The 12,448-nt window shown below is 45.0% G+C and overlaps 1 protein-coding gene across 6 annotated transcripts in view; it reads left to right on the forward strand.

Moving 5' to 3' along the window:
* The window catches only part of VPS13B (vacuolar protein sorting 13 homolog B), a 790,826-nt gene that overhangs the window by 123,835 nt on the left and 654,543 nt on the right, over positions 1–12,448 (forward strand). For all 6 annotated transcript variants that reach the window (XM_083186988.1, XM_083186990.1, XM_083186987.1 and 3 more), the window contains exons 15-16: positions 1,208–1,402; positions 8,171–8,295. In XM_083186988.1, coding sequence (XP_083043114.1) covers positions 1,208–1,402; positions 8,171–8,295 — 320 coding nt within the window. The remainder of the gene's footprint in view (positions 1–1,207; positions 1,403–8,170; positions 8,296–12,448) is intronic.

The following is a 12,448-nucleotide window of genomic DNA, read 5'->3' on the forward strand; positions in this document are numbered from 1 at the left end:
CACTCACAATGGGGGGCATTAATTTATAGTCATGACGGGGGCATATACAATGAGAAATGGGCCATATTGGCCCATTTCCCATTGTTAGCTATGTAAAATGTGCTAAATCGCGTCCGTCGCATCTTGTGCCATTATAATGGCACAAGACCGACGCGATGAACGCGATTACAATGTTAAAAATATTTTAACATTGAACCCTATGGCAAAATCGGGTCCATCGCGTCGGTCGCGTCGCGTGCCATGTTAATGCACGCGACCGACGCGATCAACGCGATTTTGCCTTTGCCGGCAAAATGGACCTGATTTCAAAGGAGATTGGGTCCATCGCGTTAATCGTGTACCTTAAGTTAAGGTACACGAGTACTCCCGATTGTGGCCGTTCTAGGAAACAAGTACCCAATATTTCGATAATACTGTAGAAATACTATTGCAAATTTATTGAGCCTGATTAAGAGATAAAGTGGAAAGGTGATAACGCATCAGCCAATCAGCTAGGTTTGAAAAATTACAGTTGGGAGTTGATTGGCTGGTGTGTTATCACCTTCCACTTTGGGGGGTATTCAATCCCCCGCCACTACATCCGATGGGGAAAATAGCGACTGGCGCCTATTGAATGTGGTCCTTCCCGGCAGCATTGAACCGGCATCTCGGCAAAACAACCCAACTTTAAAATCAGTTGTGCTCGATTTGCCGGGAACGGCCTTGGATTGTCGAGCTCATGGCCAGATCTCGACAATCCACAGCCGTTTCTCGCGACCATGCCCATTTTTCGGCACTCGACATGCGGGACATTGAATCCCACCTGCTGAGATGCAATGGAGCGGGCCGAGAATGGGACCGGTCCGCCACTGTCAGGCCGGCCTGACAGTTGAGACCAGGGATTGAATAGCCCCCTTTATCTCTTCACCAGGCTTAATACACCTGCCCCTATTTTCGTTATTGCTTTGTATTCCTTAAAGGTATTAATACATTTCTTCAAGTTTACCTGCCTCCTGCTTGCAATGGAGGCAGCCATTTTGGAATTTGAACCAATGGAATGCAGCTTGTTCTTTGTGAATTGCTAAGCTGTGCATTTGCTTTCCACAAAATGGCTGCCTCCACTTTGTATGGGGACACTGAGAGAGATGTTCTATTCGTTTTGACAATTTGCTTGTACTTACTCCCTGGGACATTGAGCTGGATTCATTGTGTGTTTTTTTTTTTTTAGCATTCTGTCGGCACTTTAAACACAGCAAGCTTCCAGCCAATACGACCTCTGCCTTCTTTCAAGATACTTGCCGACAAAATCAATGTTGAGCATTCTGTGCCCATGTACGCAGAGCAACTGGTCCAGACGGTGAGCAGCCTGAGCCAGCCCTCCGATAACCTACTGCACCACTGCTACGCACACTGCTACCTGAAGGTAGGAGCTCTCTTGTACCCACTGCCGCTTTCTGCACACTGAGATAAGCTCTCGTCTAGAAACTGCCCAAACACTGATTGATTGACTCATCCAGGGTGTAGGATTTGTGCCCCATGATTCCATGTTGAAAACTCCTCCCTTTTATCTGTTTCTACATCTAGATTAAACTCTTTTAAAATGTTAACACAGCAATATCGACATTAGAATATTGACACGGTTTAAGTAAAATGTTGCTATTGCAAATGATTTTAGTTAGGCGCTGTGGAAGAGTGAAGGGGAGGGGGGGGGGGTGCAGAGGACCGGGTATAGGGGTAAATTACTCAATATGTCGCTGCTGGCACCTCAGCACCACCGGGACTGGTTTCCGGACACAGGAAGAAGGAGGGTAAAATATGCACTGATACCGCTTCTTCTCCATGTATGAGGGAGCCCAGTGAGCGCTAACCCCATATCGATGCTGATATCTAAATAATAGCAGGCCGAATGTATGAACGGTCAGCATCGCTGATCGTTCCGCCCACTGCTGCTATTGGCTTCGCCAGCAGTAGGCTCGTGAAGCACTATCTCAACAGCAGGGACTGTCCCTGCTGTTGGCTCTGGGCACCGCTGGAGATCTCGAGTGAGAAGCGAGATCCCACGCATGCCCAGTCCAGCCGGCTGGGAGGAAGGAGATACCGCATCAGTGTAAAGTGATGCGCTATCTCCAGGAGGTGAGATCGCTGGAGGGGGAGTTTGCGCTCCCCTGCTTCGGCAGACAAAATGTTAATACATCTTGTCAATGTCCCTTCCCGCTTCGCCTCGTTATTGAGGCGAAGCAGGAAGTATAAATAGCGGTGCGCTATAATACATCTGCCCCGCTATGTGCAAGGTGATAATGCTCCAGCCAATCAGCTCCGATATGTAAATTGGCAGTTAGGAGCTGGTTGGCTGGAGCATTATCACCTTGCACATAGCGGGGCAGATGTATTTTGCGCTCCCCCGAAGCGGGGGAGCGCAAATGCCACCCTCTGGCCATGTCCCCGTCCTGGAGACAGCGCATCACTTTACACTGATGCTTCCCCCCGGCCGGCTGGACTGAGCATGCGCGGCATCTGGCTACTCGTGTGAGATCTCCAGCACAGCCCAGAGCCAACAACAGGGACAGCGCTGTCCCTGCTGTTGAGATAGGGCTTCGCCAGCCTGCTGCTGGTGAAACCGATAGCAGCAGCGGGCAGAACGGTCAGCGATGCTGACCGTTCATACAATCGGCCTGCTATCATTTAGATAGCAGCACCAATATGGAAAGTGGCGCATTGCGCTTCTGTCATTTATCCGCACAACGGCTGCTTCATACATGGGGGATAAGCGGTATCAGTGCACATAACGTGCGCTGATACCCCTTCTCCCCCATAACGCACGGTCATACATCTGCCACAATGTTCCTTATGGGAATAGATACCACTTCTCCAAGCTTCATGTGCTATTTGACATTAATATCATTTTTGATAAATAATATACAGTACTTCAGACAATCATGGTCGGTGTTTAGGCCTACAGAGTTTATTATGTTTAATCATTCATTATTACGTCTTGTTGAGTCCATGGTTCTGCTGGTTGAGGCAGTTTGTAATGTTAACCAACCTAATGCACAGGACCATGGCAGATCTGTAACTGACTCATCATTTATAGTTTTCTCAACCGGTTTTAAATTCTATTACAGTTCTATGCATAAAACAAGTTGTGGATTTACACCCATGTATAATACATGTTTTTTTCTTATTTGTCACATTTTTGTTATTTGCTTAAGGCTGTACGCTTTATATCCCCAAACGTATATTCAAGTCTTCACTCAAGTGTGTGATCTGTCTATCTCCTAGGTTCTGAAACTCGGTCCTCAGGAACCCAAACCTTTCATGTTAACTAGGTCTCCTCACAGAAAAAGTGAGATACTTATCTCTATCTGTGGATCTTTTAAAATGTATCACTGAGTAATGAGTACATCTGTGCACCTGCTGGGTGACCTGGTAAACGTGATAGTGAGTAATGAGTACACCTGTGCACCGGCTGGGGGACCTAGGAAACGTGTCAGCGAGTATTGCACCGGCTGGGGGACCTAGGAAATGTGTCAGCGAGTAATGAGTGCACCTGTGCACCTGCTGGGTGACCTGAGAAACGTGTTCGTGAGTAATGAGTACACCTTTGCTCCTGCTGGGTGTCCTAGAAAACATGATCTTTTTGGGGTCCCGAGGACAGAGTTTGAGAACCGCGTATCTAATCCAATGCTATGTTATATGCTATGACGTAGGCTAAGATGGCTTGCTGATCACAGTTATTCATGTTACAATTCATCATAAACCTTTATGTGAGCCTCACCTGTGTCTGTAAAAGTGTCCTGGGAATTTACAGAACCACAAAATGACAATGAAACTCTTGTATTGGGCAAGAAATGTATGTAAGAAACCGCACCCAGTAGTTTTGGCAAGAAGGATAAAACCAGCGTCTCCACCTGGGATGCAGTTAAAATCCCGGCGGTCGGGATCTCTGCATTCAGAATCCCGACGCCGAAATCCCGACACATTCTCCCTCCGTGGGTGTCCACGACACCCCTGGAGGGAGAATAAATTAGTGTGCCGAGCGTAGCGAGGCACCGGGCCCGCTGCGTGGCGAGCCACGTCCCCCCCTTGTCGGGATTTTGGCTGTCGGGATTCCAGCGTTGGGATTCTGAACGCCGGGATTCAGTACTGAATCCCTCCACATACACATGCTGCACAGTGTATATGAGAATGTATGATAGGCACAGAACAGTTGCACACTACAGCTCAGCATCTTTTTCTACTATTGTTTAAATCCTAGGCTTTAGCACTGAAACATAACAGTGACTTCACTTTGAAGGTCACTGGTTCCAGAATGTATGGGTTCAAATATAAAACTTGTAACGATCTTTGTAGCATTTTACATCATGGACACAAAAATACAACATTTCTCTGACCTGTTAAGGGCAACAAAGAATTACATACACGGATCGGTTAGGCACCTAGTTAAAACATCAAAGCGCTGCAATATAGTCATCACAAAGAACACAAATGCTCATGTGTATGCGGACATGGATCCAATTATAGATCCAACGAGTCGTTCTGGGACAGATGTTCAGGAGGATATCGTACAAGAGACTGTTTCGATTCCCGACGTGATGAAAAATCAACACTTTATGTGGGATGAAAGAACCAAGACTGTACATGGCCATATGTGTTAGAAGATAAAGTACTACTTTGTTTTTAGATTTGCACTGTAAAACCACAACGCTATGTATGTTGATGTCTAAAGTATATCTGTTGCCTATACACAACCATTTGCGTACTGAACTAGTTTAGTAAAACGCACATAAATTGGTCCGGTTGAGTATACATTATCCAAATTATTCTCGAAAATGTACTTTTTTTATTTATTTTTTGCTAAAAACCTACTGGATATATCTGTAACTGGCACTACTGGGGACATCTGTAACTGGCACTACTGGGGACATCTGTAACTGGCACTACTGGGGACATCTGTAACTGGCACTACTGGGGACATGATATGTAACTGGCACTACTGGGGACATGATATGTAACAGCACTACTGAGGACATCTGTAACTGGCACTACTAGGGACCTGATCTGTAACTGGCACTTCTAGGGACCTGATCTGTAACTGGCACTACTGGGGATATGATATGTAATTGCCACTACTGGGGACTTGATATGCAATTGCCACTGCTGGGGACATGATCTGTAACTGGCACTTCTAGGGACCTGATCTGTAACTGGCACTACTGGGGATATGATATGTAATTGCCACTACTGGGGACTTTATATGCAATTGCCACTGCTGGGGACATGATCTGTAACTGGCACTGCTATGGACATGATTTGTAACTGGCACTACTGGGGATATCTGTAACTGGTACGACTGGGGACATGATATGTAACAGCACTACAGAGGACACCTGTAACTGGCACTACTGGGGACCTGATCTGTAACTGGCACTACTGGGGACCTGATCTGTAACTGGCACTACTGGGGACCTGATCTGTAACTGGCACTACTGGGGACCTGATCTGTAACTGGCACTACTGGGGACCTGATCTGTAACTGGCACTACTGGGGACCTGATCTGTAACTGGCACTACTGGGGACCTGATCTGTAACTGGCACTACTGGGGACCTGATCTGTAACTGGCACTACTGGGGACCTGATATGTAACTGGCACTACTGGGGACCTGATATGTAATTGTCACTACTGGGGACATGATATGTAACTGGCACTACTGGGGAAATTATATGTAACTGGCACTAAATATGTGCAAGAAAATGATTGCAGAGCATTCAGATTTATTGTGTGAGACTGTACACAAACTTTGTTTCATTTTTTAAAACCTTGTTTCATGCACAAATAAAAAATATTTGTGTGTCTTTCATGTGTTTGTACAACATAAATGCAAAAAAATTATAGTTTTTATAAAGATATTCCAAAATACGGAATAATCCATTCTCCAAAATGCTTCTGGTCCCGAGCATTTTGTATAAGGGATACTCAACTTGTATTCTGCCCACTGTCATTTACAATTGGCCAAACAGCCAGATCTTTTTTAACCAAAAACGTAGACGACACAATATGTTTAGCTAGTAATTATGTGTTGCATACAGTGGAATAAACCTTAAATATTTTTTTGTCCAAAATAAATATATTAGGGGAGAAATTAATAAGCAATTCGATTAGTAGACCAATATTAATAATTACAATATATTACTAGGGCCTATAAATTGTGTATTTATCAAATTAAACATTTAGGGGGGTATTCAATGTGCTGCCGCTATTTCCGATGTGGAAAATAGCGGCAACTCCCTAGTCAATGCTGTCATTAACGACAGCATTGATGCGGGATCACGGTAGAACGGGCCCGACTACAGAAGCTGCCGGGCCCGTTCTGCCGATAACGGCCGTGGATTGTCGTTATCCGGGCCGCAGATCGACAATCCACGGCCGTTTTTGCGGCCACGCCCCCTTTGCGCACATCGGCAGGCAGGACATTGAATCCCGTCTGTCGTTATGCGGTCGATCTGACCGCAAACAGGCCTGGATCACGGCTGTTGGCGGGGATCGACAGCCGTGATCCTATATTGCATACCCCCCTGAATCTTTTATGCCAATGCAAATGCTTAACACATCATAAAACTGAATACTTTCCCCTGTAACCAGGAGTAAATTACTATTTTCTAATAATGATTATGTTGCTGTGCAGTCAGTTTGTGGATATTCCTTATGTAAACATGGTCTTAATAAGGGAATATTCCGAACATGTTGATGTTCTGTGTAGGCGGGCTTACAGAACCTGCTGACGTTCTATATAAGTGGACATTCAGAAAATGCTGCCGTTCTGTATAGGTAGGTGGGCATTCGGAACATGCTGACGTTCTGTATAGATAGGTGGGCATTCGGAACATGCTGACGTTCTGTATAGGTAGGTGGGCATTCGGAACATGCTGACGTTCTGTATAGGTAGGTGGACATTCGGAACATGCTGACGTTCTGTATAGGTAGGTGGACATTCGGAACATGCTGACGTTCTGTATAGGTAGGTGGACATTCAGAACATGCTGACATTTTGTATAGGTAGGTGGACATTCGGAACATGCAGACGTTCTGTATAGGTAGGTGGACATTCGGAACATGCAGACGTTCTGTATAGGTAGGTGGACATTTGGATCATGCTGACGTTCTGTATAGGTAGGTGGACATTTGGATCATGCTGACATTCTGTATAGGTAGGTGGACATTCGGAACATGCTGACATTCTGTATAGGTAGGTGGACATTCGGAACATGCAGACATTCTGTATAGGTAGGTGGACATTCGGAACATGCAGACGTTCTGTATAGGTAGGTGGACATTCGGAACATGCAGACGTTCTGTATAGGTAGGTGGACATTCAGAACATGCTGACGTTCTGTATGGGTAGGTGGACATTCGGAACATGCTGACGTTCTGTATAGGTAGGTGGACATTCGGAACATGCTGACGTTCTGTATAGGTAGGACATTTGGAACATGCTGACATTCTGTATAGGTAGGTGGACATTCGGAACATGCTGACGTTCTGTATAGGTAGGACATTCGGAACATGCTGACGTTCTGTATAGGTAGGTGGACATTTGGAACAAGCGGACGTTCTGTGTAAGTAGGTGGATGTTCTGTGTAGGTGGACATTTGGAACATGCTGACAAAATACTGTATACCAGACCAGTCTGTAAAAATTGTTCATTTTAATGACTAGATCCTGTAATTCTCCATCTGTATAAACATAATATCGTAAGTGATCTCCAGCTGAAACTAGAGGTGATCGCCCGTCTCCTCTTTCGGTGCTTTGTCTCATTGCAGTCTGCAGCATCGAGCTGAGAGCATCAAATCTTCGTATGACCTATAGTTTCTCCTTCTGACCCGGTACACCTCTTGGACTGTTTCCCAAGCCTTGGCTAGAAGGAGCGGAGTATTGCTGGTTGTAGTACATAGTCCATTTATGTGTAGAATCTATTTAACAGCTGCTGTATAAGTAGAAGAGACTCTGTTTTATCCTTCTTTCCAGAACTCCCTGGTGCAGCTTATTACAGCCATTTCTTGTTCAGTATAGCGGCCATCGGCAATTTGTGGTTCTGCATCTCCCAGCATGCTTTTACCAGCCACAGATGAGGTGTCATGTTGACGTGCGCTAAGAAGCAATGATAACCTGTCCTGATTGATTTATATTGCAGGTGTTCGGTTTCCAAGCTGGACTCACGTATCTTGATAACAAAGGATCTTACTGCTCTCCTGTGCCAGTGATACCCGCCTTTAGCACGGCCTTGTATGGGAAACTGCTCCGGCTGCCCCAGCACTGGTAAGTCATGTTCTGGATGATGTCTCCCCCCCCCCCAATACTAACCACTAAGCCAATCGTGCTGATTATCGGATGCCGCTTCCAAAACTGTATTGACATTCATTTTTATCTGCAGTAGCTTTGAATTATTTTAGCGGTCTTAAGGGGATCCGTATGTAGCCAGATAGAGCACTTTTTAATTTAGTTGTGGACCCTTTTGTAGCAGGCCCCCAACTAGTCACAGGGGCAATCACTGTCTTCCCCCGGGATTAAAGATCCTAGAAGTAGAGAAAATATTGCGGTTCTGGTTTCAGCTGCAGATTTTATACGTGTTGGCAGGAGAGCGCTCGGGATTTAGATTTCAATGTAAAATTCTACATAAAAGTCTTTAACTGCAGTCTTGAACCTTGAACCAGAACCATGGAAATGAAAAGGATATGATAGTCGTTTGGCCGTGATCCAGCCTACCTTCCCGGTTTTATATTCTGCTTTTTGATTCTGAACAGGATAGGCTTGTATCTTGTATCTGTTGCCAATATTTTACAGTATTGTTATTGAAAAGGATCCTCTGCTACAAAGGGAACATTTTTACCATTGATAACAGTAACCAAAATTCCCCTCGTTCCAGTGTCTCCCCAATCTTCTGTTAATAAATGACACTTGGCCAGGTGGAAAGACCTGTAGGACTCTTCCCACATTTCTAAGATATAGGCTAAGATATAGGGCTCTAAGAGCTTGTTCCCTGCGTTGGTTATGCTGGGTTATGCTGCCCATACACTTATGTGATCGGGTTCGATGCAACATCGAAGTGCTATGTCCATCAAACCCGATCGCATCTTGTGGTGCAAAAAGTTCCTCCTTACAGCACCAGATGTCGCATGCCATCTTGAGGTGGCACATCGGATGCTGGAAGAATATCATTGTAGTAGCATTGGGGTGTGGTATATTAGCCCGACAGTCGGGATTCCGACAGTCATTAGTCAGACATCTGTCGGGGAGCCGTCCGGCACCCGTAGCATTGTAGCCTAGTGCTAGAAATAGCACTAGCAGGCGGCAGGAGTTAGCTTTGGTGGCAGAAGTGTTTAAAACACTGGGCAATGCTCTGATTGGCTGAACACTTCTACCGCCACCACTGACCCCCGCCGCCTGCTAGCACTACTTCCATTGCTATGCTACAATGCAACCTTCTCCCAGGCCACCAGTGGTCCCTCCAGCCCCCTCTCCCCAAACTCGTTCCCTCCTCCCCCCCACTCGCGGGTTTCATGAGAGCGATCGGAAGGGAGGGTTGAGGGGGAGGGGGGGGGCGGCCGGGGAAAGTAAGCATACTTGCCTGACCCCTGTCAGGATTCCCTCCTTCGGGATGCCCGTGGCGGTATTCTGACTGACGGTCATCTGCTGTATGGATCCCGTAATACCAACTTTGCTGCAAATAGTGTAAAAAGAAAGAAAAAGAAAACTACAACTCCTGTCTGCCTAATTGCCTAATGAAAATTATTATTAATGGGAGAACTATCCTCGCACAGTTACGTGATACTTGTTAAGCTAAAAAGTAGTCAGAAACTTGTATTATATCATTTATTGTTTAAACCAATCAAATATTTTTTCGAAAATAGGTGAATCGGGTAGTGTAGGGGTTAAGGTGCGTACGCACTAGACGAGGTATGCTCTGAAAGATATTGGTGACCAATTTCCTTTGAACTTTCCCAGTGTCCTGGATGAACAATATTGTACATACATACTGAACGATGTAATGAACAACGAATGATCTAGCTAGACTATATCATTTTTTCTGAAAGATATCGGAAATTGGCCTACCTGCACAGTCGGCGAAAAAACCTTGTTGAATGACCCGCGGTCACGTGCATCGTTGTACGTAGCATATACACTGAATGATATTTTGACCAGTATCCTCAAGAAGGGTCAGAATGAACTATATTGGTCAAAAAATCATAGAGTGTATATGCACCTATAAAAAGACCATTTATCAATGCAAAATATGATGATGGCTTGAATTTCAGAATTTTTAATAATAATATATTTATGGATGCAAATTCTTATTGTGTACTGTTATACTTCTTACTTCAATCACCGGGATAGATCATTTTCATTGGTGAACCAAATAGTGTAGGACAGGTGTTGGGTAGACTGCTTATGGACATCGAGGTTGTAGGTTCAAATCGAAGACTTTTTATTAGCTAGCGGAGTCCCACATGTGTATGCAAATAATTGACCCACAGTGTCCTTATGAGAGGGGAAATAGCACACTCAGCACTGATGCCATTGGGGTCATCCGGAGCAGGCACTCAAAGACATCCAGAATACTAGTACCGCAACTGACAGCGGCAGGAACGGCTCAGCTGACTCGGTGGCTGGCTGTTGTTTCTGGGGCAACCGCATCAAAGTTGGAGCTTTTGATAATATTGCAATGTTCTGTCATTATAAACCCATCAGTGCTTTCTGGGTAATGTAGTTTAATTGCTCCAATCCTGGATTTTCACATCAGACTGTGGGTTTCCTTATGAACTGGGAAAGACAGTTATTTTTCCTCCATATGCTTTTTATTATTGTGTTGAACTATTTATTGGGCATTGTAATATGTAAAATATCTTGCTATAGAATTGTATTTCTAGTCATTTTATATAGCTATATTATTTTAATGCATATCAGAAGGTGATAAATTGATATCATTATTATACATGTGTGTCTTGATTGACTGCCTTATATGTGGGGCATTCATTTATTTTTGGGTAGACTTTCCATTCATAATTACTGTTTTATTTTACCACAGTTCCTACCTTCTTCCTTTTATTTTGCAAACTCCAACATATTGTACAGTTCTCTATCGCGACAGAGGTTACAGTGATAAGGTCCCACCTCAAAATTAAATATAGGAGATATAGGGGCAGTATAATTTCCAGTCCCAATGGGGCTAAATCTGCAGGTATATTATGGGGGTTGCGAACCAGATTTAAGGGGGTGTTCAGTCTCCCACCGCTATTTCTGATGTGGGAAAAAGCGGTTAGGCCCTATTCAATGCTGTTTTTCCCGACCGCATTGAATAGGGATCTCTGCAGAGCGGGCCCGACTTTAGAAGCAGTCGAGCCCGTTCTACATAGAACGGCTGTCGATTGTCGAGCTCCCGGCCGCAACTCTGCAATCAATGCCTGTATCTTGTGGCCACACCCCCTTTTCGGTGCTCGGCAGACGGGACATTGAAACCCACCTCCCGGTTCTTCGTCGAGCCGGCCGAGAATGGCAGTGTCATGGCTAGTCCGACAGTCTATCCCCCTTAGACTAAAAGGCATTGCGAATGTTAATATGGTCTCTGTCCATGTCTATTTTAAAAACGCACTAGGTCGACTATGACAAAATGTCACAAGCAAATGGTCAAACGTTAAAAGGTCAACATGCTTTTTAAAATTTTTTATTGGACTTTCTCATGCTTTACCCTCCACGTGGAATCCAATGCTCCTGCGCATCAACGACCCCATCCTGCATGTTCTGATGAGGGAGGTCCTCATTAACGATGGCCCACTCTATCGGTCCAACGGTGTCCGAATGCATACCGGACAGACAAATAACAGATGCCAAATATGTAAAGCCCTGTACACATGCGGCGACGGGTGCAGGGAGGCTGAGATGTGCTTAAGCACCATCACTCAGCAAACATCGCGTGTATACTAGCGGTACACACTGCAAAGCCCCATGATCTAGCAGGAAACACAGTGCAAGCAATGTCTTTCCCTGCCTGCAATGGCGGTGCCTGGGGCTATACATACAGAGTGTACAGTGCTTCATTTCTAAGTGATCTGGTCAGATCACTTAGAAATGGAGTGAAATTCGCCCTTTGTGTATGCCCCTTAAGAGATTTTGGTTTCATCATCATCCTGGTACCTGCCTACTTGTCACATATGTGTTGATTTCAACAACTGTCCGTGTTGTATTTTTAGACCCCCGCAGGGAGCATGTGGAGTAGAACAAATAAAAGGGCATAATAAACCAAGTCATTTTAAGGACTTTTGTTATAGTTTGCAGAGGTCAATAGGACCCCCCGCGGAGGTGAGGTGCAGTTAGCATACTGTAACCCACCTTGTTTGCTCTGCAGATTTAAGTAATGGCGATTGCCCGGTAATGTGTTAACGCACATAGTGTAACTGCTTGGAGGCTGAGGAAA

The sequence above is a fragment of the Crinia signifera genome, chromosome 5 (assembly GCF_055691185.1).
Source record: "Crinia signifera chromosome 5, ASM5569118v1, whole genome shotgun sequence".
In the NCBI taxonomy this organism is placed as follows: Eukaryota; Metazoa; Chordata; class Amphibia; order Anura; family Myobatrachidae; genus Crinia; species Crinia signifera.